Consider the following 27712-nt stretch of genomic DNA (forward strand, 5'->3'; position numbering starts at 1 on the left):
ACAAGAATGGGTCAACTGTGTGGAAGATGCATGCAGGTGCTGCGGGACTTTGTGGCCTTCATTCAGAGAATATCATCCAACTTGGTACATGGCATCAAGGAATGCTTCACTCTGATAAGCAAATCCTCCTGCTTAAAACAAAACAGCTCTAAAGCCAAACAGCTGTACAAGCCCATCCTGCAGCCTCATGAGCGGGTGACAGCACAGGAGTTTCTACAGCATATTGAATCAGGTAAGAGGGATGTGATGTTTTGGGTTTTGGGTTTTTTTCTAAAGGGTTGTGAAAGAACAAGAAGATTAGTTTTGTGGGTTGAAAACAGATTGCTGTCTAAAGTGCTCTGGCGTGGCATGGAGCAGCTTGGTGATGATGTAGGAAGGGCCAGAGTTACAGAGCATTTTGTACAGGGGACACCAAGGTCTCAAGTGACATAACAGTGGGATCTGAGTAGAAATGGTCAGTGACTTTCTTGCTCTGCTGCCACAGTTAATACATAACCCATGTAAATATCTTTCATAAAAGTGAGTCCTTATAGTAACTGAAGTTAATTTTTTGAAGTCGGTCACTGAGGCCACAGAGTTGGAAACAGGCTGTAACAACACTGGATGCTGTAAGAGTGCTGAGCGGTGAGCAGGCAAACCACAGCATGGCCCGGGCTGAGCCTTGTGTATCCATGCTGCTGGCTGCAGAACATGGGACTTACGCTGGCGGGTGTCTGCGCCACACTTGGCGAAGGGCAGAGTCACCCTGGGACAAGTGCTATTGGACTCCACGATTCCAAGCCACTGGTCTGCCTAAGTGCTTTTATGAAAACTTTTTAGACACAAGGCTTGAATGCAGTTGTGAGATTCTGCTTGAATGAAATTAGATCTATGACTTTTCACATATCTCCTCTTCTGTACAGGCTACTTACCCAATTCCTCCATTTATCCACTTGCTATGTCCTCTCTATCCTGTCCCAGAGTATCACAATACCAATGTCAGTTGTCCAACACAGAAACATTCCTCGTCTCAAGCTTAGGTAGGAGACATTGCTTATTTGGTTTTGCTTTGCAATATACCCACAGCTAATTTGGTATATTGCTTTAACAACACAAAATTGCATAGCCTTCTGCTTTCATTTTTGCTGTGTGGAACACAAATTACTATTTCTTTGTTTGTCTTTTGGGGGACATAAAACCATCTTGTAAGGGAGACCGGGAGAGACATTTTTCTTTGGCGTGACACAGTTAACGCTGCTTGAAATTATCTGTCACGGAACAACCTTTGGAATAATTGCTGTGATGCTGGCTCTTGAGAACATGCATTAATTAGCCTCAGCTGGTATTAACTGGTGTCATTACCCTATGAATGCGGAGGGTCCTGTGCAGCTAATACAGCTCACTAATTGTTGCACTTTAAGCACAGGCTAAATCCTGAAGTCCCTATCCAGAATAGGACCAATCTTTCAGTTTAATGTACAGTGAGGATCTTCCAGGGACGAACTTTTTCTTCCAAAAGCTAGCATGCTCCTCACCTTACATCAGACTGTCTTGGCAGTATCCCAGTTTAGTTGATGGATCAGGTGCAACAAAGGGGTGTCTGGAAAAAATGGTGAGACCAGAATGGCCATTTACAGCACCCAGTAGTGCTTCCTGAAAAGTTTAAGTGTATGTGTTCTTGAGAAATCCTTTCCTTATTGAGGTGGATCCTCAAAAGGCTGCTCTATCTTGGATCCTCAGAAGCTGAGGTACAGCAACAGGGAGCCTAGAGCTCCTATGACTGTGATACACAGATGGCAATATGTGCTCTCTGGGATGTCCCAGTGTCTGTGGTAGGACATACACAGCACCAAGGAAGAACCAAGATTAATTACTTGAGTGCCTACATCTTGATTCCAAGACATATGGAGGCAGGGAAGCCTCACAAAAGAGAACCAAGACACACAGCTTGAGATATTGGCGGAGTTTTGCACAAAAGCTCATAGCCCTCCCATCCTTCACATCTCTTTATCCCATGGGAGGTAAAGAAGCTAGATCTGATTCATAGAGATATTTCAGTCTTTAATGCACTGCTTTAATCTCTTATCTTAAAATATCTTATAGTTGTGTACTCCACCAGTCAATTTATACTACATTACGTTTTCAACAGTTTGTACTGTTGAGCCTTAGTTCAATGGCAGTTTTCCTCTCTGTTGCTCCATTCCACACATTATAAGTACATTACACAGAATCACAGATTGGTAGAGACCCCTGGAGATCATCTAGACTCTGCAAAAGCATTCTACATGCTACAGCAACTTACAGAAGTCATGCATGACTGCTATTGTTTGATGCTTTTGCCGAACATCTGGTTTATTCACACGGGAACTATCACACTTGAGAACAGCCAGAGTCATGCTAGAAACTTGAGCCCAAGGCACGGCCATTTGCAATCCTTGTTGCTATTCCTTGAAATCCTTTACTGTAATATCCAGGATGAGAAACATATTTAGCTTAAAATGTAGTAAATTAGAAATAGTACTTTTTTCTGTAGCTCGTAACTAAGAATACCATGTTCAGTAGATATATTTTAACAAAGATCTTATATGATTCATAAAAGGTAAAGATTTTTATGGAGAGCAAGAACACCTGAATTTATATTGGGTAGTATAAAAGTGTCTAAAGGTTGTAATTTATCATGCTTCCAATCACTAGCTTTGTGAGCTTCACAAGAGGCATTGCCAAGAACAGGTTATTCCAGATTCATTTCTTGCTTCTGTTCATGGAAACGTGAATAAGGATAGATGGTTCTGGAGAGTTGTTGCAGTACAAAAATCTGTGTATGTTTGGTTGGCTGCAAATTTTAATTTCTTTTTGTCAACTAACCCTTTTCAGGTGTAATTGAGTCTGTGCTGCCATTGTGTATCTTTAGGTTTTGAAATGTCACCACTTGGAAAGGACTCTCTGGAAGCCTTGAGGACCTTAGCCTTTTCAGAAAACCCCGGTTTACAGCAGTCTGCTGCCCTCTATTATTTGCATATGAGTCAGCACAGTAAGTTATCTTTGTGTATTAGAAAAATTTCATATAATTGTAAATTGTGATTTCCAACAGTGAAAGTCCTTTTGGCTCACCAATTAAAGTGTTTTTTTTTATTATTTTTTTAATTTCATACTGTGTTGTTTGCTTAAAAAATTGTAAATGCTTTCATTGCCATGTGGACAGAGTTGTTCTGGGTTTTCCTATGGGAAGATATCTCTTGTGGTTATAAAAGACTGTAAATTATGTAATTGTAACATGTCTGTAAATCTCAGCAGAACCCAAAGTAGTTAGAGTCAGTGTATACTGAATCTCCTGAGAGCAATGCAGTCAAAACTATGCTGGAAGGAAATGGACATAGTGACCATTTAAAGTTTTATATTATTTAAGTTTTTGAAGAGTGCAAAACTCTAGAGGCAAGATTATAGTGGAAATTTATGAAGAAAACATTCTTCTTCGTTCCAACTATTCTGTGGGAGCGCTTGGCTCCTGATGTAATTTGTGAACAGTTATTTGGCATCTCTAGGCTGACTTCTAAAATTGCAGCAAAAGTTTGAGTCCTACAAGAAGGTAGAAATACCAGGAATAAGCATGCTATGTTTTTTATTTTTGAGGGGAAGGGCAGGGGGATGTTAAATTTCCTTCAAGGAGAATATTCTGTCACTTGCCTTGATAGCTTTATCCCATGTATTTTTTTTGCTAGGTAAAAAGTGCAGACAGCATAACGTGAGGACATGATGTGAGGTGGAATGACTTGTTTGGTAGTGAGGCATAGTGCTTCCCATCCCGTGATGTTTTTCAAGTACTTGATTATTCAAAACCTTTTCAGGAAACTTGGTCTGTTTTGCTAGTAGCAATGGAATTTAAATACCACTCAGTCTATGTATATAAGCACTGGAGGCTTAAGATCAACAAGAGAAAAATGTGACTGTGGTGAATGATGAGACTCCTGAATATTTCCTCTCATTCCTGCAGTGAACATCCCCCTGCCTGTGGAGCATCTGGAACCCTTCTATGCCTTACTGCGATCTGCTGACCTGGAAGTACAGCAGATGTCTTCCCTTTCCCTTGTCAACTTCTTGCTGGAAGAAAATAGTGAGTAATAACAACACGTCTGCCTTCAGGTAGAAAAGTATCTCTTCAGCCAGACTTGCAGAAAGAAGGCATATCTACAAACCCTGGTCTACACAAATCCAAATTCCATTTTTTATGGTGTTCCCAATAGGCTAGATGAGAATCTGATTTCTCTGCAAGCCACATAGATTCTGGTGGCACCAGGATATATCTCCTCAGATAGATTGTGTCATGTGGCAAGAGGTCTTGGATCTGTGTGCAAAGACTGATATATTATTCCCAGACTGCTATGGAAAAAGCTATACCATTCTCATTCGTCTATTGAGAGTCCAGTGCTTTACCCTTTCGAGCCACAGATACAGCTCTTAGAAATAAACTCTCCCTATGAGACAGTGCTCATTTTCTTGTTATTAACTGGACTTTGGTCTTAGATTGCTTGCAGATTCTTTAAAAAAATGTTTCATAGATTTCACTTTCTTCTGTAGCTAATAGAGCAAATGTAATTGGGATAGGATCTGGGAACTACAGAAGAAAAACTTCCCAATAAAGTTTGCACTGATTCACAGGGCATGAACACGCCACATCTCATCAATTAAGTCCTTGTTGCATCCCTGGCACCTGAGCTGCAATAGGTAGTCCATCATGCTGTTCCATAATAGGGGAAGACATGGTCTGTCTTCAATGAAGCTAGCTTCTTCTTCTTCTTCTTTTTTTTTAAGAATCTTGCTGCAAGTAATATCATGTCACTATTTATAAGTGAAAAATGGTATTTAAAGGGTAGACTTCAGAAGAAAAGGGGCGGGGGGGGGGAGATGTCTGAGTAAATTTTGAGCCTGATGGAAAGTTGCAGTTCCACTTTCTAAAACGAACCTAATGTTTGAAAACAGAATTGCTAGTAGAAATATTTGGGACTTTCTGAAGTAGAACCTCTGAACATCTCTTACACTCTTTCAGGAGTCTGAAGAGGAATAAACAAACTAAGCTAGGGACTGTGAGTGCCTTTCAGGCTATTTCCATCTTAGGTCTGTTTTGCATAATCATGATATAGACCCCCAAAGCAGTCAAGGGAAGATCTATTATTTTCACAGAGGCATTAACTGTTTAATTTTTATCTGCTTTTTCCTGAATTTATGAATAGTTGACAAAGAATTAGTTGTCCAAATGGGTTTACTTGAGCCAATTCTGGATCTGCTTGAGTCAGATGATCCCACTGTCCAGTGTAATTCCTGTGCCTGCACCATGACTTTGGCTGTTTCAGGTGAGTCTTGTTCTTTCACTTTACCTTCTGCAGTGAATTTATTCAACTTTTACCTTACTCAGCCTTTCAAGGTGAAACAACCTATTTGCAATTGGTTTGAGTCATAAGATACAGCAGCAAATTTTGGTGTTCCCACATCATAAATTCAACCTCTTGAGATTCCAGTTAAGATCTATCTCTCAGTGTTTCTGACCTTCATTCTCATGTGACTACAAACCTTCTTCTGATTTCCAACCTGAATATATTCATGACCAGCTTATCCTAATTAGTGTCTACATTGGCTTTTGCTTCAGTAGTTCTGCCTCTCTGATGCCTACGCTGATAAGGATCTTTCATTTTACCAGACTGAAAATGCCAAGCTCATTTAAGATTCTTCTTGTAAGCAAGGCTCTCCATTCACCTTCATAGCCTTTCTGGTTGTAAATACGTTCCAGAAATGGAACGCAGCAATTGCACCTACTATTTTGTGATACTGCAGACCTGAGGTGTTGTTACAGTCCCAAGATGTACAGAAATGCTGCAGGAGTTCCATTTTTAATTAATCTTTTCTTAAAGAGGGGTCATCATAAACATGCAGAATTTCAGCTGGGGTTTCACCCATGACTTTTATTATGGCATTCAAGGGAATGTGTTTTGTTATGTATGTCATGACAACACTTTCTTCTTTTTTGTGACTGCATCATGGTGACACTGTCATCCTGCAGCTGAATTTATCACTTAGTCTTTCTCCTCCTCTGCCAGTATTTCCAGCAGAGACCAAGATGTACATAAATGCTGCAGGGTCTGCAACATTAATTAGGGTTCAGCAACAAATGTTCCCAAGTGCGTGTCCCTGCATTTTGTGCCATAAAGTTTCATTCTTTTTCTGTTGCTTCAGTCTTCTAACTTGTCTCATATTTGTAAAATATTTCAGTCTTCCACCACATCAACAGTGCTGCACTGACATCTTTGTATTAACTTTCTCATTCAAACCAACTACATATCAGTGTTTGTGGAATGTCACTTGTATCCTCCTTCCATGTGGTCATTCCATTTCAACAAAACTTGCTGCCAGCTTGCTTTTAGTCAGTTCCTTACTCATCATTTACTACTTACATGTGCCCCTTGGTTAACTATGTGTATTTCATATCATGATATAGATACTTTCCTGGCATCCAGACAGATAAGCTCAACCACAGTTACCAAAGGAAAGGTTATCAAGTTAGTCAGGCTTATTCTACCTTTTGCAGACTGTGTAATTCTACAGTACAAACTGCATAAAGGCCCATATAAAAGCCACGAGTAACACTTATTTCCCTTCCTGTAATGTTTCTTCCACCAGCTTCCTTCTCCAGCATGAGAGGTTACAATCAGATCTCCCAGGAATCTGAGAGAAGCATAGTGAAAGTGTTCTTTTTCTCATTTTAAGTATTTATGTTGCAAAGGGGGAGCGGATAAGCAGGATCCAGCTACGTGAAAGCATAGTGAGATTTTTATCTCTTTAAAAAAAAAAAATTGAACATTTTTAAACACTTTTCCCTTTGAAACTTATTTTTAAGCGTTGCATATAATTATGGTCAGATTAATAACTCTTTATACTACATTACTTTGTGTGGAATGCAAATTGCCTCATTTGGGTGTCTAAATTAGGCACAGCATCGCTAAAATTTGAGGTACCTGGCACTAGAAGGATGTCATGGATGGTGAGTGAAGTTATGCCCCTGAAGATCTACAGAGAGGTATCCTTTCACCTGTTTTAAGCAGCCTACAGAGAAACCGACTCTTTTGGGGATGTAAAGATGCTGCTTAGTCCTGAAGGCACTCTGGCCCTTCCAGAGCCTCTGTCTTTAACCCAGAGTATAGAGAACCCTCAGCCACACCAGATACAACCCACCTTCATCGTCTCTTGAGGTGGTTGCCTAATGCCTTTACACACTCCCATAAGTGCTGGTGTACTTCTGAGCACGAGTAGTTTAAATTAAGCACTCAAGGAACTTTTGAACTGAATGGGAAGGCATATGCTGAACACAGAGGTAGGCACTCCTGCAAGTGCATAAGCAGGCTTGTTATCTGGGATTTGACCAGTACTGAGGATCTCTGTTCCAGTTTAACTGGGATTTAGATGAACTGGATCTATTTATTTCTTTTTCAGACTATATTTAGCTACCACAGCAATGAGAGGCAATTCTCTAGAGTCTACTTTAATTTTAACTCTCAGACTCTGACATCTTAAAGGATCTTCTTGAGAAAAGTATTCTGTTCACTCATGTCCTTCAAGTAAGCCATTCATGCTTCAGAAAGGCTTAATAAAGAAGCACAACCAAATTAGGAAGATCCTTAGATAGCTTTCAGGTGACTAAAATTATAAATCCATGAATGGTAACGTGTCTTAATTCTGCTGCAATGAGCATGCAAGACTGCTAAACAGCCTCACTCTGTACATAACATGACTGCATATTAAGGTGAATTGTCTGGTGCTTTCGTGCTGAAATAGGTAGTAACAAATAAAAACATCAGATCCATTCAGATGAATGTCAGTTTGTTCTAAGACCAGCATTTGTTCACACAGCAACAGGACTCATGCAAAGTTGCAGCTACCTGCAGCTTTTCAATCTGTGAGTGAAAATAATGATTTCTGGCATAAGAACTCTTCTCAGAGTATACAGGAACAGACGCAAGGTTTAGGGAGACCTGAACATCTCTGCATTAAGATAAACAGAGAGGATACACTGAGTATAGAAAACATTCAAAGTCATACCAATTTTCAAGAGAAATTTTCAAGTACAAAAATGGCAGAGAGTGGAAAGAAAGAATTTATAAATGCAAGTTTCAAGTTGAGTTACTCAAACACAGCTTGAGTAGATGTTAGTGATTTCCCTACTTGAGTAGATGTTAGTGATTTCCCTACTGTAGAGTAGCATCTCAATACATGGTTCCTTTCTAAAAACACTCTAAGAGTCATCAGTGGTTGCAGTGGCATCAGTGGAGGGACTGCATTACTTAAACAGGTGGTCTGGGAGAGAAACACAATCTAGCTTGACACATCTCTTACAGAGAAGATAGTACAGTTACACATCTTGGTGAGATGGATACCTCCATCCATTTTGTCATAGGTGACAAAACAGAAAGTGTTCAGCCACATTGACCAGAACTAGAATGAGAATGGACAGAAGGTTAAAGGAAAATGACATACATAAAACTGAATCCAGCAAACTCACAATAATGGACACTAACAAAGAACCTGTCAGCTAGCGGGTGACCCAAGGGAAAAGAAGAAAATATGTTTTCTATTTTGGTCACAGAGTTTTCTGCCAAATGGGTACTGTCGTGCTTCGCTCTCCCATGATGAAAACAGGAAGTCCAGTCCTTCCCAGGCAGGAGTGGTGTGCCTGGGTCTCCAAGTGCCATTTACCTCTGAAGCAGGCTATAGAAGATCATCCTGCCACTGTAGCCTTACAGTGATGACCACCACCTCTAAACCCTCAGGCAGAAAAATTGTTTAAGCTGTCATGGAGGTGAAGTCTTTCCAAATCAAGCCAGTTATGTTTCTTTAAGGAAGAAAAACCTTTGAGGCACTCAATGGCTCATATTCGGTCATGGCCAGTGCTTTCTTCAGAAGATCTTCAGATTGAAAACAAACCCCTGAGAAGCTCTCTTGAAACAGGTTATAGGATTCCCCTTCCCTGCCTTGGAAGGGAAAGGAGGAGTAAGGATTAGCCTAGGTTTTGCCCAAATGTGAGGTTCTTTTCCATATTCACAAACATTCATGGAGTGAAAGAATGAAGGAAATGGCAATATTCCAATTCTTAATCTTTTCCACCTCTCTTCTTTAACTAATGGAGTGGCTCTGTATGTTAAGGACTGTTATGAGTGTTCAGAACTTAAGTATAGTGATGATGGGATTGAGAGTGTTTGGATTAGGATAAGAGACAAGGCCAATAAAGCTGATGTTACTGTGGGAGTCTGCTATAGACCTCTCAATCAGAATAGTGAAGTAGATGAAACATTCTGTAAGCACTTGGGTGAAATCTCACGATCACTTGCCATTGTTCTTGTTGGGGACTTCAACTTCCCAGGTATCTGTTGGAAATACAACACAGCAAAGAGGGAAAAAAACATGAGGTTCCTAGAATGTGTGGAGGATAATTTCCCTCACACCAACCAGGGAGGGTGCCCTACTAGACCCCTTGTTTGTGAACAGAGAAGGTCTTGTGGAGGGTGTGGCAGTTGGAGGCTGTCTGGGGAACAGCAACCATGAAATTATTAAGTTCTCTATTCATAGAGATGTTAGGAGGTGGGGCAGCAAAACTGACACTTTGGACTTTTGAAAGGCAAACTTTGACCCGTTCAGGAGGTTACTTGATAGAATCCCTTGGAAGTCAGTTTTAAAGGGTATAGGAATCCAGGAAGGCTGGAAACTTTCTAAGAAGGAAATCTTAAAGGCCCAGGAACAGGCCATCCCCACATGCCATAAGACGATCTGGAGGCAAAGAAGATCAGCCTGGCTGAATAGGGAGATTTGGCTTAAAATCAGGGCAAAAAAGCATGACTATGGCCTCTGGAAAAAGAGGCAGACCACTCACAATGAGTACAGGAATGCTGTTAGGTTATGTATGCAGTTAATAGCAGCATTTATCAGCAGTCCTGGCTGACTGGGGAGGTCCCATCTGGTTGAAAGTCAGACAATGTAACACCCATATATAAGAAGGGATGGAAGAATGATTGGGAAATTACAAGCCTGTTAGTTTAACTTCAGTGCCCGGGAAGCTGATGGAGCAGATCACCCTAAATTCTATTATGCAGCACATGCGGGACAACCAGGTGATCAGGCCCAGCCAGCATGGCTTTATGAAGGGCAGGTCCTGTTTAACAAACCTAATCTCCTCCTATGACAAGGTGACCGGCTTGTTGGATGAAGGAAAGGCTGTGGATGTTGTCTGCCTTGACTTCAGTAAGACATTTGACACTGTTTCCCACAGCATTCTCCTGGGGAAATTGTCTGTTTTGGCTTAGATGGGCATATACTTTCCTAGGTGGAAAACTGATTAGATGTTTGAGTCCAAGAAGTTATGGTCAATGGAGTTAAATCCAGTTGGTGGCTGGTCACGAGTGGTGTCCCCCAGGGCTCCGTATTGGGGCCACTCCTGTTGAACATCTTTATGAGATGAGAGACGGTTGGATGTTGCACTTAGAGAAATGGTCTAGTGGTTGATAGGGCTGGGACAAAGGCTGAACTTGACGATTTCAAAGGTCTCTTCCAGCTGAAACAATTCTGTTCTGGAGTTTCTCTCATCTGCTTCTTCTGAGGGAAACAAAATATGCAGGCAGATTAGATCGGAGAAAGGCTTATCTACAAAGATGACCAGAATATTGCACCAGAATAATAGCTTCACATGTGGAAAAGCTGTTTTTACAGACATGATTCTTCCCAAAACAATTCTTTTGCTCAAGAAACAGAAGTGTGGGGGTTTTTTTTTCTCCAGAATAAAAGATATTTCCTTGGGTATAAAATATTCATATGAAGGCAGAAAGGAACTTTTCTTGGAATACTAAACTAATACTGGCTGAACTATATTTGAATAAATATCCTGCATTATCTGTGTGGGTCAGTTCCCCAGGATAGATAAGCTCCAGGTATAGAAATAATGGCTTGGTTAATTAATTAATTAATTAATTAAGGTTATTTAGCACCTGCAGAATTGATCTCATTCAAATACTTTCATGTTTCTTGATTTCATCTGCTTTGTGTTTCTCAGCAAAATTCCAGAGACTAGCCATTGTTTAAACTGTCTAGAAATGTTCATAAATGAAGCAATACTTGACTGAAACTCATGTGGTCTTCAGTGGCATTTTGGCTCATGGAAACAAAGGAAGATGTAGATGACGGACTTTTCCGTTTCCTTTTATAAAATACTCTGCAGAATACTATGATGTTAAGAGAATCCTTCATCAGTGTAATTCCCATTTAAACCTTATCAACTTCAAAGAATACCACTGCCAACACCTTATTTTTTTCAAAATCATGCCACTAGAATGCTCGTAAGATACAAATAATGCATAAGACAGCAAAGTGGGGAGACTATAATTGTCTCAGTGTGGCAGCAGGTTATTTGTTGCAAATGATTTGATGGCGTCAGGGTAGAGGGGTAAGGAAAAGCCTAACTGAAGGATTCTCTTCTATGTATCTCAGCTAAGGCTACCTTCAGTAAGTCTAAAAAAAAGAAAAAAGCCATAAAACTATAAAGCAGATTTTTTTTTCCTAAGTGATATCGTATTTCATAACATACTATAACTTCATCATATTTAGAATAAAAATATATATGGTATATAAATATGCTATATAGTATTTTATAGTATATAGTTAATTTTACAGTGTTAATTCAGTATTATAGTTATTTTCTTCCCCAGCTTTTCATACAAGAGTCTCAAGGAATGCCACAGATCTTTTTTGAATTCTCCTTGTACTCCAGGATGTTGAATGTAACTGTATAACTTAATGCACTGCCATGCAAGGAAGCATCACCACTTCAGAGAAGCATCATCTTTTCACATTCCAGTGGTTAAGTCAAAATCTGTCTTTAGAAATCTCTGCATAGTTTCTAGATGTCTAAGGAGTGACACAGGCACAAGGAGAGAAACTGGCCCTCAATATACCCTGCTAAATTAATTCAGTCTTACGCGTACTTAATTACATTGTTTCTGTTGGTATGCTGGGAATGGCTTGATCAGACTTACCAGGGGTACAACGCAAATATGACATCTTGCTAACCCGTGTAAGGGGTTTTATGGTCTTTTTATTTTAATCATCATAGTCACAAAACAAAAGCATTGAACCAGCTGCTACTCCAGAAGTCATGAGTTCATTTCTTTCACCTTGAGCTTTTGGAATTTTTAACAAGTTCTTTTGAGCATGTAGAGAAATTTTGATGTACGCCAAAGAGTCAGAAAAGCAAACACCAAAGAAATCTAGTCCTGCTGGTTGTCCTGTTCCTGGGTCACATTAAGATGGCACTGTCCTATTTATTCTTTTCTCTGATTCTTTTCTCCAGAGTCCAACCGAGAGGCTATTGGCGCTGCTCGAGGAATTACACCCCTGTTGTCTCTTGCCAATTCCTATGATCCTAGAGTCCAACAAAATGCAGTTGGTGCTATTCTCAACCTCACACGGTCAGGTACTTTTTGATTAATCTTTTATATGAAACTGTTGACAGAAAATTTCTCACTGATAAAAAGTAGTTCAAAAGCATCAGGGCAAGAATAAAAGTGTATCTGAGCAGCAAATTATTTATTTTCCATATCATAGAATCATAAAATGGTAGGGGTTGGAAGGGACCTTTAGAGACCATCTAGTCCAACTTCCCTGCAGAAGCAAGTCCACCTAGATCAGGTCACACAGGAATGTGTCCAGGCAGGTTTTGAAGACCTCCAGAGAAGGAGACTCCACAAGCTTCCTGGGCAGCATTATGTTGATACTATAGACTAATGAGTTAAGTTTGGCCTCTCCTTAGCTAATACAGATACGATTTTTGTCTAGTGCCAACATAAAAAGAGTTGCTTTCCAACCCCAAAAGGCTAATGTACAAGCACTTAAATCATCAGTCAAAGTAATAGAAAAAAATAATAATTTGTTAAAGAAATAACTTGGTCTAAAAAGTTAGGACATTTGGTCACACTTTAAGCAATCTCAGAAGCTTATCCAACAAGATCAAGTTCTGGTTGTATCCTTAACATGTTGTTGGAAGATGCAAAATATAACTAATAGGCTGGACATTAAAGGCTCCTGGGGTATCTGCCAACAGCTTTAGCAAAAGCAGTATTCGGTCCTCTGCAATAATACGTGCACATCAACTCTGAAATGAACCATCATTAAATCTCAACTTGCTAGGTGATACCATTATCCCACACAGTCATGAGTAACGTTTCATCTCTACATGGTGGAAGGGAACAGTTGGCAAGAACTTCTACAGTTGTCTATTACACTTTAGTTATTATTCAGAATTTTAAAAATAATTTGTTTTTTAAACATAGAAATCATGCTGAATGTTGTACCTGAGGTTTTTTCAGCTTCTCCAGCAATTCAGATTCTCAGAATAGTATTTAGCATAAAAACAGCAAAGGCTTAATCAGCCACACAGCCTGCTAGTCCTCTTGATAAAATGTCTGCACACTGCTATATTGCACAAGCTCTAAATTATATACTCTCCAGTCACACCAACTGGCATCTATTTGGGTAACCGCATCACTCTCTAGAATTCAATGACTGTGCATATCCCTTTTGAATGTTGTCTCTTGAGGGAAGGAAGGGGAAAGGCATGCTAACAGCATTTGGTTTTGGTTTGGTTTTTTTAATGGCAGAGAAAATCCAACAGGTCCTGTGCAAAGAAGGAGCCCTACCAGTTCTTGCCTTGCTGCTGGAATCTTCTGATGCAGAAGTTCAGGTATGGTTCAATTTTTAAACAGTATCAGTGTGACTGCAAGGAGAGCACGAACCACAGCATGTAGATAAGTAAAGGTGGAGAAGAGGGAAGGGTTTTCTAGAGAAACAAGGAAACGTGAGAATATCTTGGTGAAACTCAACTCAATCAGGTAACATAAGTTCAAAATATTCAAATTTGTCTGGCTCCACAGGAGGAGGTTTGTGACACAGAAGCGCATCAGCCAGCACACACTAACACATGCACACAGTTGTTACGTCCTTACCTTCTCGTGTCCTTTAGATCATCAGACAAGTTGCAGATAGGCCTCTTCCTCTGTTTCTTTTTGCATCCTGTCTTTGATCTTCCGCTCTAAGCAACTTCACTAAGTGTTCTGAGAAGGCATAACTTGCAAAGATTTTTTTTCTTGTTATTATACTTGTCTATGAAATCTTCCTATTTTAAGCCCACCACGGATACCTCTTTGCAATTTTGCATACTAAAAACTATGAAGTAAAATTTAAAATCCATTAGTTTGCTCATTCAGTCCTCTGAGTAGTACAGGGTTGTTCCCAATAGAGACTGCTATGTCTACCCAGATTTCTTTTAAAAGTCTGAAGGCATGGAGCCTGTGGAATTGCTTTCCACAGACTGTTTCAGCATTAACAGCTTTCTCTGAGATTCATCTTAAAATTTCCTTCTCTGCAGTTCAACCTGTTTCTTCTAATTACACCTCCTTAGCAATACCTACTCATATATATAATCCTCCCAAGCGTTAATATTTAAATCCTTTGAAAATAAACTCTTGGCATGCTAGGGCAATGACTGCATCCAGCTTGAGTAAATCAATGTACACATATAATAGATGCAGACAATCTAACTTAGGTGACAGCAGTGGCGGCATTGCAGCAGCACAGACCGTCCTCAAATACCCAGAGCCCTAAGGGGTTTGTACAACATGCAGCACCAGAGCACGACTGCTGTAAGGGCTGTAGCAGATTGCATCACCTTTCCTGGAGGAACCTTAGTCAGACTGTTATCATATCTATCCAATAAAACACCTTTAACATGAAAAAGCACTTTATTTCCATCAGCAACAAATCTGAGCATTTCTCCAATTTATTTTTATTCTCTTCAATATGTCACCACTGTGACCTCCTCTCTCTACACTTTTTTCCTTGGTTCTCTGCAGTACTACAGCTGTGCTGCCTTAAGCAACCTGGCAGCCAACATTCAGCACCACAAAGCCATGCTGAGACCTGGCAACAGATTCCTGCTGCGGACACTCATCTCTCTCCTGTCCTCTTCTGTGGACAAGGTAAAGCCATAGCTTTCTCTTTGTGTGAAGGCTTAGCATCAGAATAGAACTATAAACTTGGACTTTTAGTTTCAGTCTTGCACAGTTCTGCTCATCTACTGTACAGGTGCCTATGCAGTATCTTCCCTTGAGAAAATACAAATATATTAGAAGTTACATAGGTTCTACAAGGTCAATGTATTGAGAAAGAGAAGGAAAATAATTAAAGTTGTTCCACAGCCCTGGATACTTCCTTTAGACTAGGATGACCTGTATTCTTTAGACTCAAAATTACATGTGTGAAGGGCTCTGTCCAGGCTTTCAACTCCCTTTGATCCTTGTGTCTGTGGCAGAAGGTATACAGAGCATCTCTTATGCTCCTTTTTTTTTTTCTTCTTTTGCTATCCAAAACTTTGGCTATGTGGCTTCAAAGAATAATCTTGAAAGTTTTGCCTTGTTGGGAGCCACACCAAAGAAACTTCAGTAAGCCGCAGTTCAGGATTTAAAGGGTGGAACTTTAAATTCCGTGTAGGAGGAAGGTGAAAAACGGGCAAAGTGAAGAGACAAGTTCACTCCCTTTGTTTTCCTATAACTTATCTGACATTCTAAAATAAGACAACATCTGAACCACATTGGCTTTTCCTCATGAACAGAATGACTGATACTACAGGAGGCTGAAAAAAATTCATGAAAGCTTTTGAAAAAACAATAAGGTCCCCAAATTTGTTCTCTGAAGATAATGTAATAGCTTGTTGGTATTGTCACATTTATTTTGCCTACAATAGGCAAGAAGATGCATTACTAAAACTGCTATTTTTCCCCTCTCTCTCATTCTTTTTTTTTTTTTCCCTCTTTGGCACAAGCAGGTTTCAAGCCAGGCATGTGTTTGCCTAAGAAATTTGGCTACCAGTGGTAAGCAATATCTTGGAGATAAACAAACCACGCTATTTCTTTTCCTTTCTCTGCCTTTCAGAGTGAGCACAGTGGGCTGGGAACCTTTCATGTGAAAAGCAGAGATACCCTCTTTTCTATATTTTAATTGGATGTTAAGAGAAGTGCAGTACATACACTAACCATATCTGCCTCAGAGCTCCTAGATAGCATGGGAAAGTATCAGGACAAAGTGAGAGAGACAGGAGAGGTCTTCTTATGCAGAGAACCTTTGCAACTTATTAAGTTTTTCTCCAGCTTCCATGTTTCCTAAGCATTAAACCTGATTAGAACAGAACCTCTCCTGGAATTGATGCTTGAGTGGGGACCTGCCTTCTCCCAAGGCATAAATCCTCTGCAACCTGGTCGAGATGAACCTGCTTTAGCAGGGGGGGTGGATTAGATAATCTCTAGAGCTCCCTTCCAACCCTACTATTCTGTGTGGTTCTGTGATCAAATACAATTTTCTTTTAAAAAACCCTATCCTGTTAAATGCCCAAGACCTGTTTCCATGGTGTACTTGGGAGATGAAAGCAGAGGACTGGACACTCAATGCTAGAGCCCTGGGGTTCAGGTTAGCGTTCATCTAGAAAATGTAGTGGTGCTTAATTTTCAAGCAACCCCAATTATCGTGGCGCTGGACGTGAAGGAGCTCCTCCCCTGTTCCTTTGTGCCTTATACGCGTGGTCTGCTTGGCCTTTTGGGAGTCCTGCTCCATCTGCTGGTGGCTCTGGCTTTGGCTTCTGGTGCCCAAAGGTACCGCCGAGGCTGTGGGGGCAAGTAAGGTGGGAGGATTCAGCCAAGACGGCTGATCTTTCCCCAGGCTAACCATAACTCTGTGAGAGAGGTGGTGCTTGGGGAGGTCTTTCTGTCTGCGCAGCAGAAGCTGCCACCAGGCTTTATGCCAATGAAGGGCTCAAAAAAATCCCCTCATTTCTTCTTGCCGAGGTTCAGACACAAACTGAAGGGTGCCCAAACCTATGTTCTGCTTTCAAGCCCCTATTAATGCTTTGTTAAAAGGAGACAGTACAAACGGGGGCTTATTTTTACAACGAACCACCCAGCATTGTCCCATCCCGCAGAGACGGGGAGGTGCCCTCTAATTTAACGGCTGGGCCTCAGCCCAATGGGTCAGAGCCTGACTGCCTCCTGACGGTGTTCCGAAGCTCCCTCACCTCGGTCCCTTTCCCACTGCAGCGGATATCCGGGCTGAGATGGTTGCTGCGGACGTGCTGCCCCAACTGTGCTCCCTGCTGGCAGCCGGCAGCGAGGAGGTGCGCCGTGCTGCCATCGCCTTGCTCTGGATTCTGTCCCAGCACCCGCACAACCAGGTAGGGGAGCTCATTCCCCAGGACTGGAGGAGAAGAGTAGTTGTGGCCACCTGCTGGGGTAATGCTCTGGTACGGCAAAACTGCCTACGAAATGCACCTTGAGAATGATCAAGAAGCTCCGTGCGAATTCCCAACCCTCTGTCTCCCACTCTAAATAACGAGGGTTTGTCTGCTTCATCTGCTGTCACATTCTTTGTTAGGAGCTGACCTGTTGTGCTGAGATCTAAAAGGTCCTGTAGTTAATCAGATTGCATGTAAGGAGACCAAGGGAAGGTAGAAGGGGAGGTGGGTGTCAGATTCTTTGGCTGTGTGGACATTGCCTTGCACACCCAAAAACTCCCTATGGTCTCCTCAATCCCCAGACCATAGGTCTCCAGGTGGGTTTACAAGGGACAGGACACACACATAACCAGCCCCATGAGAGGCTCTGTAGCCAAGGGGGCAACTGAGAAAGTTACTCCTTGGCTACAGAGCTTCCCCATACACTGAAAACCAGAGAAATCAGTTTAGAGTGTACGCATAAAGTGCATCATTGCAAATTAAAGTGCAAAAAGACCCGAGTTCCCTATACAGACAGTTGTTCAAAAGTATGTTTGTATAAATTTAATGTATTTTGAATTAAGATCAAGACAGCAAGGGTTGTTAATACAATTTGAAATCCTGTCTATCCTTAGCTAATTCACTAAGACTTTCCGGTGTCTCCTCATGACCTTAGTTACAGAGCAGTTCTCTTGCCCACATTCAGAGTAAACACCACCATTAACAGTGCAACACTGTGCAAAGTCTGACTAGAAAAAACCTACAGCAAGCAGACAAAACAGACACTGCTGCTATACTTTCATCCTCCACATAAAACAGCAAAACCAGTAAGCAGCAGAAAGTCAGAGCTTGGGTAGATAAAGCAAAAAAACCTGAGAACCTTTCCTGACATGTTGATTTAAGCAGTAGTGACAGACTGAGTAACCACAGCCAGACTGAGGTGCTTCTCACGGCTGAAATACTCTCAGTGTGATTTGAAATGTATTGCAGCTATGGGAAGCCTGGTGCCTTACAGCTCAGTTGCATGTACACAGCACAGTACAAACCCAACTCCACCTCCTCTGACTCCACGATAGGATGTAACAGATAAGCTTTATGCCTGGGGAGCAGCAAATACAGGACAGAGGTTCCCAAAGGCACCATGGCTTCACAGGTTTTGTGGTGGCTGCATTAGTAGCAAACATCCTCATTGCTCATCAAACATTGCAATCAAAACACAGTTTGTGCTCAGTGAGATTACAATTGAAATACACTCAGTCAGAAACTAGTTGCACACAAAAACCTTATTCAGTACGAGGTGTTATGCTGGAACAGTGTCCTTGCTCCTATTTGTCTGTGTTGCCTCCAAACAGCATTTGCACTTTTTCTTGTCCCAGCAAAAGGTATCCAGAACTCCTTTCCTCCCTGATTCTGAAGCATGTCTTTAGCAGTGCTTCAAACCCCTAGCTACAAAGGGCACAGGACAAAGGCACTGGGGGTTCGGCCTTGTCATGCCAGCAGGGATACAGCCTGGTCTTCATGGGGGGGGGGGGGGGGGGGGGGAAAGGATCAGCAGCAGACAACTGGAAAGTGTCACCCTCAAGGGTTTATTCTCCAGTGAGAAATATCTACATCTCAGAATTTGTTTTGGTGAGCAAACATGGCTGTCCCTGACTCCTGAATGTTGCTGTTTTGTGCGAGTGAGTCTTGGGCACTCTGAGAAGAGCCTGACCTCTCCTTACTCATATCCTGCCTCCCCACCTCCATGCCTTTTCTGGGCTCTTTTTCAAATCTTTCTTTCTCTGACCCAGACTAAATTCTCCCTGAGTGAAAGAGAGACTTCTCCATGGGAACAGCTGTTAGAAAACAAACCACTGAACAAAGCTAACCTTTACAACCAAGTCAAGTGATGCTTGAATTATTACAAATACTACCCAGGATACAATAGGGCAGAATTCATCTGCCCTTTCGTTACCATGAAGCAACTCCCCCAGGAATGCTTCACAGGAGGTCCTCTCCCTGCTTAAACCTGGTTTTTTGCAATCCCCTGGCTAGGCAGTTGACAGTGATTCCCAGCAAGTGCTGGAAAACTTCCCTCTTAACAGGAGAAATTTTATTCAGTTCTCTCAAGGACACCCCAGCCCTGAAACACTAAAGAAAGAGGCTTTGTGAGAAAATAGCCTTTTAAATCATATTCCTCAGAGCAAAGACCTGGAAGTCAGAGTGGCAGGGTGGCAGCAGTCTGTCTACTCCCGATGATGTCACTGACTTTCCACTCCAGGTACAAAATGACTTTGCCTTCCCATCTTGCTACCTGGTAAACAAGGGATAATATTTATCTTGGCAAGAAATCCCTGGACAAGGGGCGTAAGCGCAAGATTGCAATTGTAAGCACACCTGCTGCTGGAATGCTTTCCCTTGCTTTTTGTTTTAGTTTGATTCAATATTGGGAGAAGCTTGATCAATATCCATCTGAACCACACAATCCAATTTTGTTTGGAGGTTTCTTGTGATGCTCCCACGCTGTGCATGAGATTGAACTAGTAAATAAAATCTGGATCCCAGCCATATGCCAGCCAGAAAATAGCTTCGGCAGCATTTAAAGTACCATCACTTGCTAATGTAGGTCCTAAATAAACAGAAAAGATTGGCAGGGAAGTCATTATATAGCCCATAGAAAATTTCCTGCTCTCAGGCTGTAGTAAATCAAATAAGGGTACCACAGTTGATGGGATTACATAGAAAAGAGGGCACTTGGTCCAAAAACACAGAAAACAGCCATCAATGGTAATTTAATTGGATTATCTAAAATTATTTCTGCCTATCAAGAGAAGGAGAAACAAAAGCAGAGAAAGTTTACAGTCGTATTTGCATATAGGATTCTTTAAGTGCCTTGAGTTGAAGTCTAGCACAGTTTTCTTCTGTTTTGATGTTTTGTTTTAGGATTGCTGGTTGTGACACTGCTTACAACGAGCAGACATGAAGATGTCAGCTGATATTAAAAGAAAATAATCCACACTTTTGCAATTTAACCTAAGTAATAGAAAGATGCAAATTAACCTAATTTTTAAAGACATCTGCATTTCAATGCTGCTTTAGTGATACTGACATTCACAGGTTTCAGAATGATGTGATTTTTCTCAACTATGTATGTAGGACTGATGATTTGTTTTCTGTTGAACACTCTTGCTAACTTTTCTTAGTTTATAAGTAGCACAAATATAGTTCATTGCCAACAAATATGAGAACTGCATAAAGAACTCAAACTCCTATGGGAAAGAGACTGAAAGAAAAAACACTGCCAAAGAGGAAATCTTTTACACCTTCAATGGTAGACTTCACCCAAAGCCTGTTGAGGTTGGGTTTCTTTTGTAAACAGCAGTGCTCCTTAATCCCTACTGTTATTAGGAAAATACAAGGGCAGTAAACCAAACTAGAAGATCTGGTTCATTTAATATTAATGGTACTTGGAGGAAGACTACATTCAGAGAGAGAGACTCAGTACTAACTCTCACAGAAATATCCATCAGACAGCAGAGAAACATGTATGAACTCAGAAGATGCCATTCAGAACACGTTTCTGAAGTGGTGCCTGATCACAAACTGGTCTAAACATACAGTCCATTATCGCAGGCAATGAAAGGTGCTGAGGTGCTCACAGACATGCTGCTGCTACTTCACTTTTGCCATTCACACCTACCCTGACCATACGTCCTTGCTCCGATTACCAACAGCCTCTGGGAAGCATTTGATGCAAACAAAAATAAACTACCCAACCTTAAAGACTCCAGCTTTCTATAAAAAGTGTCCTGGAGATCGGTGCCAGTCAGTAGGCTGTATTTTGAGACAAAAGAAACGCTGGACACTGTCGCTGCACTGATGGTTTAAATGAGCTAAGTAATGCTGTTCTTTCAGAGCTAAGATCCATCTGTCTCTAGTTTGCTGCAAGATTGCTTTGAGTTGTCCATACTGGATGTAACTAAGATACCGGTTGCTCTTCTCAGGACACTCTGGCATGTGCTGAGCTATTGCAGAGCCTGGGGGTGCTCCTTTTGGCGCATAAAGCAGACCCTGTGATTGTTGGCCACGCTGCTTGTATCATCAGAAGCCTGAGCCTTTCCAAAAACAGACAGGTAGGTACTCAGTATTTTTCACTGAACCCTGGGAGGTTGGAATTATGTTTACATCAAACCAGCATTACCCATAGAAAGATTGTTTGGAGTTTTGTAAATAAGGATACTCTACAAGGATAGTCTACACAAAGTTTTGTTTGTGACTACAAGTACCTGATGTGCCATAAGGGGGTTTTATTCATGTTTTTTCTATACAACACAAAAATGCTAATGAAAATGAGAAATGTCTAATTTTTCTATGAGTGATGTGGTTTAAATAGTGATTGACTGCATCATAGGTCTAAAATATACTTGTAGCAAAGACATTTCATATGAATTACAGGAACCATCCAGAAAAACCTGAGGTTTGTTATAAACAGAATCCTTATTTCCCAACTCACTCTTCAACTACCCTTAGTTATCTGTTTATGGTGTTCAGCACTGCTCTAATTTTACTCCCACTTTGTTAAATATAACACCAGCTACTGATGTAAATTTTGCCTGTTTGGCAAGATATTAGTTATGCCAAGATGCTATAAAGACTTCTGTTGCTGACTTTGCTTCTAACAAAATCCATATCCACAGATGCACTTTCTCCTTGCCTTTTCAGACTATTTCAATCAATCAGTGCTACTATCTAAATTGGGGGAAACAATCCATATTGGGGGAAAAAAGCACACCTAAATCTTTGTCTCTGCTTTGCCCCAATTTCTAATACATGCTTTTTAAGACTCAGTTCCTTTTTCCCCCTCTTTACTTACAATCCAATTACCATTAGTTCCAGGGATTTAAACTAGCCAAGAGAAAAACACTTCCAAAATTTATTTCAGCAATATTAAGAATTATATGAATTTCTGATAATTGTGAAATTGTGAAGTCAATTTTTGCAGGAGAATAGATTCCCTCAAACTCAAGGCCCACAGTAAGGATAAAAATGGACCATCCCTTCAAAGTTTTCTTTTAAAAACTCCCACATTTGTCACTGAAATTCTGTGACTTTGTTCTGTTATCAGCAGGGAGCTGTTTCACCTCACAAAGCTTTACAATATAGAGAGTATTTAGCTCTCACTGCACAAGTGAATCCACAGACGTGTGGATGTGCCAGGTTTCCAGGGTCAATTCTGAGGAGCCATCCCTAAAACACATAAAGAGTCCTTGGCACAAGAAGAAAGTGTTTTTATGCCAGCAGGACACCCCCCACCATCACCCCCCCCACCCCAGAGCTCCCTTATGGAGGTGTGAGCAGCTTCCATTATTAGGACCTCCCACAGAGCTGGTGACTTTGTGATTCAACTTCAAGAATACCCAGTCACCTCCAGGTGACTCATTCAGGTTCTTTCATCTCACGGACTTTGAATCCAGGTCAGCACAGGCCAGTTCTCCTGGCTGTTTTCATCTCAGTCTCTAAAGTACATATAGAGTATGTATTTTACATACATAGTATGTATGTAAAACATACCCAGTACAGAGACATGCCGTCCAACACCAACACTTTTGGCATAGCAGAGTCAACCTAAGAGATAAGGCATACACAGAAATGTTTAACTCGTAACATTTCTCTCCAGAAACAGAACTCACCATCGCTACTGAAAGGTCATCTTGTTCCTCCAGATCAGAGCATTTTAACACCAGAAAGTTTTCAAAAGCCTGGAGGCAAATAGAAGAAACTGAAAAACTTCCACATTACTCAGTGCTTTGCCCTGGAGCATTCAGCTGCTTCACCTCTACAGCAAGACTTGTGCAAATGACAGCTTAAGACTGCATGCCTCCTGATACGGCAGCAATAGGTCAGGAAATTGTTGGAGCTCAGGGAGATCTGTGATCACGAGAAGATCCCACAGACAGATCAAGCACTGGGAAATGCCTAAAATCAGGTGATCTCTGATCACCTACTTATGGTAGATCTGGGAGGAGACACTTCCATTATTGGTGCTTTAGCCCTCAGTATTGATAAGAGTGATCAAGTACTTCTGAAGTCCTGGGACGCCACTAAAAGATAATGGCAGTGCTAAACATGAATCTCTTCTTTTCTTGCAGACAATCATTGAGAGTCCATGTATTGAAGGTCTCCTCCAGACCATGCTTTGTACTGACACTCAAGAAGACTCTCTTCATTATGTGACATCTTGCCTTGCTGAGCTAGCAAAGCAAGGTAGGGAAGTAACCCCACCATAACTTGCTTAATCTGAGAAGTGTACGTAGCTTTTATTAATCCTCCTAGGAGGTGAAGCACAGGTGGATTTACAGCCCAGGTCTTTCCCTTTATATTCACTGGGACTTTGGCCCCAAGCTTCAAGAAGAGCAAGACTCAACTGACTGCCAGGAGACATGGGCTCCATTGTTTGCACTTTTTTTCTGTTGAATTCAGCTTAAAAAATTTCACTCAAAATTCTTTGTTCTGGATTTTACTGCTATTCATAGCTTGTCTAGTTTTATTTGCAATGTTGTCCAGTTTCTCCATCTGAATCAATTTCATAGGAGCAGAAACTAATATAAGAAGAAAAAAAAGACTAAAATATAAAGTGGCTTCTTCTCTCTAAATTTTTTGCATTTAGATTCTAGGAGATCCTAAATTAGCACCCATGGAAGGCACTCCTCATGGCAGAGAGGATCATTGGACATTTTCCCACATGCCCAAGCATTAGACATTGTCTGTCAATCATTTAATTTCATCTCTTGGAACTGGTGCAACTGCCATGCAACTGGTGACACGTCACATGTAATTTTACAGGACGTGCCCAGCAGCTCCTGGGCAGACTGAGCCCACTAGGCAAGACTGGGTCTCATACATAAAGTGATTCATTCTTTCAGAACAGAGAACCACCAAAATAAAAATCCACCAGACTTTCTATGAATCAAATCCATGGCCCTACCTTACTAAGGACACAACCTCAGGATGTGACCCTTTTTTACAACCTATTTATTGCACAAGTTCAGGACTTATTTTACTTCTCCAGCTGCATGAAGGATTCCCTATTTAGGCAGTGTGGTTTCTGGCAGACCTCTCACCTTCATTTCTTTGATGCTGAAGTGTTTGTGTACAGACTATTCTCTTATTTTTCTGCCTTCCAGAAGGAGTCACGTTGCACATGGTCCAATGGATGGACGAACCATTGACAAAGTGCTTGGTGAGACTGGCTGGCCAACTGGAACATACTGAGCTATCCTTTCAAGTTGCCTCCATCATCCAGCACATGATAGGTCATGGTAACTGTCACATGACATTAGCTCTGCTTTTCAAGGGATTTGTGGCTGGCTGGAATGAAATGAGCCTTTTCTCAAAGGATTTAACTCTCGGGCATCACACAACCTTTACCACTCCTAGAGAATCCTCCATCCAAATTTATTAGCATAAAAGTGCCTGCAGCCACCTTTGAAATAGACATAAAACAGTGCTTGAGTGCATGAAGTGCCCAGTGATGAAAATGGACCGTACAGATCTGATTTACGTATTTGTTGCCTTCTTCAAGCACTGCCGTTCTGCAGGGCTAGTCTGTAGCCAATTCTGAGGTCCTTAAAAACAACTTAAGCAGAAAGGTAGGTGAGCGTAAAAACATTCCCTACAAAGGGAAAGGTGAGAACATGTTTCAGACAAGAGGCATTGTTGCAGCTTTCAGTTTGACCTTGCTTCTCAGTACATACAACATGATGGCATTCCCCACAGACAGTAGAGCTTGGTAGAGACAATCACAGTGGGATGGTTGTGTTCCAGAAATTTCAATCAAGTCTGCTTGACCAGCTAGAGGAAAGCATCTCACTGAACCAAATGCTGCTGCAATTCTAGACTAGATTAGCAGGACCAGTGAAGTGGCTTTTAAGAATGAAGCTTTTATATTTTTCTTTAAGTTTCACTGAGAGAGAATGAAAAGCACATTCTTTTTACCCACAGAAAACAAAACAGCTTTATGCTTTATATAGTTGTCCCCTGCAGCTGACAGCCTTAAAGATTTGCTAGAAAAAGGTCTTCAGATGATTCTTGTCACATTCTCTAGAAAAGCATGGTTAGATTATAATCCTTAAACATGAAATTGCAGTCTGTATTGAGTCTCCAATAAGAGGAAAATACAAACCTGTTTCAAGTCTGCCATCGAGAACTGGCAACAGAGCAGACTCTCAGGTAGCGAACAGAGCCCGCAGAATAATCGCTTCTGGGGGAGTTGGCAGGATGAGCCTGTAACTCAGCACGTGCCTCACCCAAGGAGCAGCTTCCCGGCACAGCAGCTGGGAACACTCAGTGTTTCATTTGCCTGAAGGATCAGCGATGCCCTTACAAGCTGCAGTATGTGGAAACCCTTTGACGTTCCTTTCAGTAACATTGGTCATAGCTGGAGGTAGAGGAATCATTAACGATCTTAAATGTTGTCAGAAAAATCGGTTTCCAAAGTGTTTTAAAGGCTCCTATTGATCTCCAGTTGTTCTCCCATTCATGCAGAAAAAATGATGCACTTGTTGAAGAGCCACGTGGCAGAGATTGAGGGCTACCTCCAGCATTTCCTTACCCACCAGGAGATCCGCTTCCAGCAGCTGGGCATCTCTACCTTCTGCAGGCTGCGAGAAGGTGCGTCTGTCCTCCTGGGCCAAGCCCACCAGCCATCGATGGGCACTGTCACAATACAAGTGACAATGCCCGGCAGCTTCCTTGGGGCCTAGCTCTGCTCATTTAAGCAAGCAGAATAACCTCAAGGATAGTTGATACCTGTTTTTTAAGCAAGTAGGAGGTTTTGCTTGCTCTAAAATGAAAGGCTTTCTGATTAGGGAAACAGAACTTCAGGTACAGATGCTTTTATCCAATATAAGAATGTTTGGCACTAGATGTAGCCTAAAAGCTTTTCAAATACGAATTTAGTTCTCAAGAATTTAGGGATTAAAACTGAGATGTCTTACAGCTTTTTCATACTTCAAATTCTATTCCTGATTGTTTTCTGGTTTTGATTTTTTTTTGGCGGGAGATGAGTTGAGTGGGAGTACAGATGAGAGTTTCAATATGGTAATAAATGTATCTAGCGTGTTATCTTCACATAGGTAGAATTAGAGCCAAGACTGTGACATCTTGGGGATGCACCTGTTGCATAAGGCTGAATTTGGCAACAGAGCCTTAGAGGTCTGGATCAGGAGAACTGAGCAAACAATCTTCAGTGGTTGTTGGGATGGAAACTGAATTTGTATCTGCTTTATGGGGTAGAAGAATATTGTTCTGTCCTCTCTAGACTTTACATTGCAATAAGAACAATCAAAAGTATCTAACTGAAACAGAAACTTTAAGCATCTACCTTAAAATACAGAGGAAAAACAGCAGGTTGCCTAACACTTGTTTTTCCTCTTCAGATCCAGAATTTTCATTAGCATTCAGAAAAAGCCAAATGGCCAAACTCCTTGATCAAGTCCGTCAACAAACAGAAGAAACTCAAGAGCTCCTTAGGGCAGCTGTTTGCCATGAAGACAGTTAATATTTAAGCTGCATGGCTTATGAAAACTTACCAGATCCAAGAGCCTGAACTTTTAGAGAAGACCAGTCCTTTCATTGGTTCCTGTAGTTAAAGTTTTCCTTACAGTTCCCGTCATATAAAAAGAGAAGTTTCAATAACAACAACTGGAGCAGGTCAAAAGACAATCCCTTGGATGCTTTGGTTGGCTGCTTCAGGACTACAGCTACATTCTTTCCAACTGTTTGGAAAGCACCTGTTATGCTTGGGTAATCTTCTGTGGTTTGGTTTTGGTTTTCTCACCACCACCTCCAGAAAAACAGCATTGTATTTGTGAGGTTTTATTCACATAATAGAGGCGTCTCTCAAGTACACAGATTCCCTTGCATTCACTTTCATTTCTGTTCCACGTCCCTTATTTCAGAGCACACTCCAGGAACGTGGCTTTAGAAAATGACTGAATTAACACATAGTATAAAGGTAGCCCACATCATGAATGCGACCTGATCTAGGTGAACCTGCTTCTGCAGGGGGTCGGACTAGATGATCTCTAAAGGTCCCTTCCAACCCCTACCATTCTATGATTCTATGACACTAAAAAACTATAACAGGAAGCACCTTTTGATGGATAAGCCAAAGAAATTGCCAAAACTGTGTAAGAAACAAGAATAAGAGAAGCCTGAAGGCAGATATTTGCATAGCCAGAAGAGCAAAGGCACAATGAGGTAGTTAAAGGTTACACAGAGCATGTTTAGAATTGAGTAGCTACCATGAAAGATTTGGGCGAGAAGTATTTGAATACAGAAGTCTGCATTTTGCAAATGGTAAATTATTTCCAAAGGCACTTACAACAGGGCAAAAGTGAACACATCTGACAAAAT

General features: G+C 41.2%; 1 protein-coding gene across 1 annotated transcript; it reads left to right on the forward strand.

Annotated features, from left to right (window-relative positions):
- LOC104555475 (uncharacterized) lies at nucleotides 1–27293 on the forward strand. Its single transcript, XM_010198922.2, has 14 exons — nucleotides 1–232; nucleotides 2891–3010; nucleotides 3971–4090; nucleotides 5208–5327; nucleotides 12356–12478; nucleotides 13662–13744; nucleotides 14913–15038; nucleotides 15884–15929; nucleotides 17145–17278; nucleotides 21301–21429; nucleotides 23446–23560; nucleotides 24481–24615; nucleotides 25841–25966; nucleotides 26734–27293. The coding sequence occupies exons 1-14, from the start codon at nucleotides 7–9 to the stop codon at nucleotides 26853–26855; spliced, it is 1725 nt and encodes a 574-aa protein (XP_010197224.2). The 5' UTR covers nucleotides 1–6; the 3' UTR covers nucleotides 26856–27293.
- The last annotated feature ends 419 nt before the right edge of the window (nucleotides 27294–27712 follow it).

This window comes from Colius striatus, chromosome 2, assembly GCF_028858725.1.
Source record: "Colius striatus isolate bColStr4 chromosome 2, bColStr4.1.hap1, whole genome shotgun sequence".
Classification (NCBI taxonomy): Eukaryota; Metazoa; Chordata; class Aves; order Coliiformes; family Coliidae; genus Colius; species Colius striatus.

What these genes read in the sequence shown, in the direction of transcription:
- LOC104555475 (XM_010198922.2), top strand. Translation starts at nt 7, where the DNA reads ATGGGTCAACTGTGTGGAAGATGCATGCAGGTGCTGCGGGACTTTGTG. An exon ending in TCTACAGCATATTGAATCAG is followed by an intron (nt 233 to 2,890) that starts GTAAGAGGGATG and finishes GTGTATCTTTAG; the next exon opens with GTTTTGAAATGTCACCACTT. An exon ending in CCCAGCACCCGCACAACCAG is followed by an intron (nt 17,279 to 21,300) that starts GTAGGGGAGCTC and finishes TGCTCTTCTCAG; the next exon opens with GACACTCTGGCATGTGCTGA.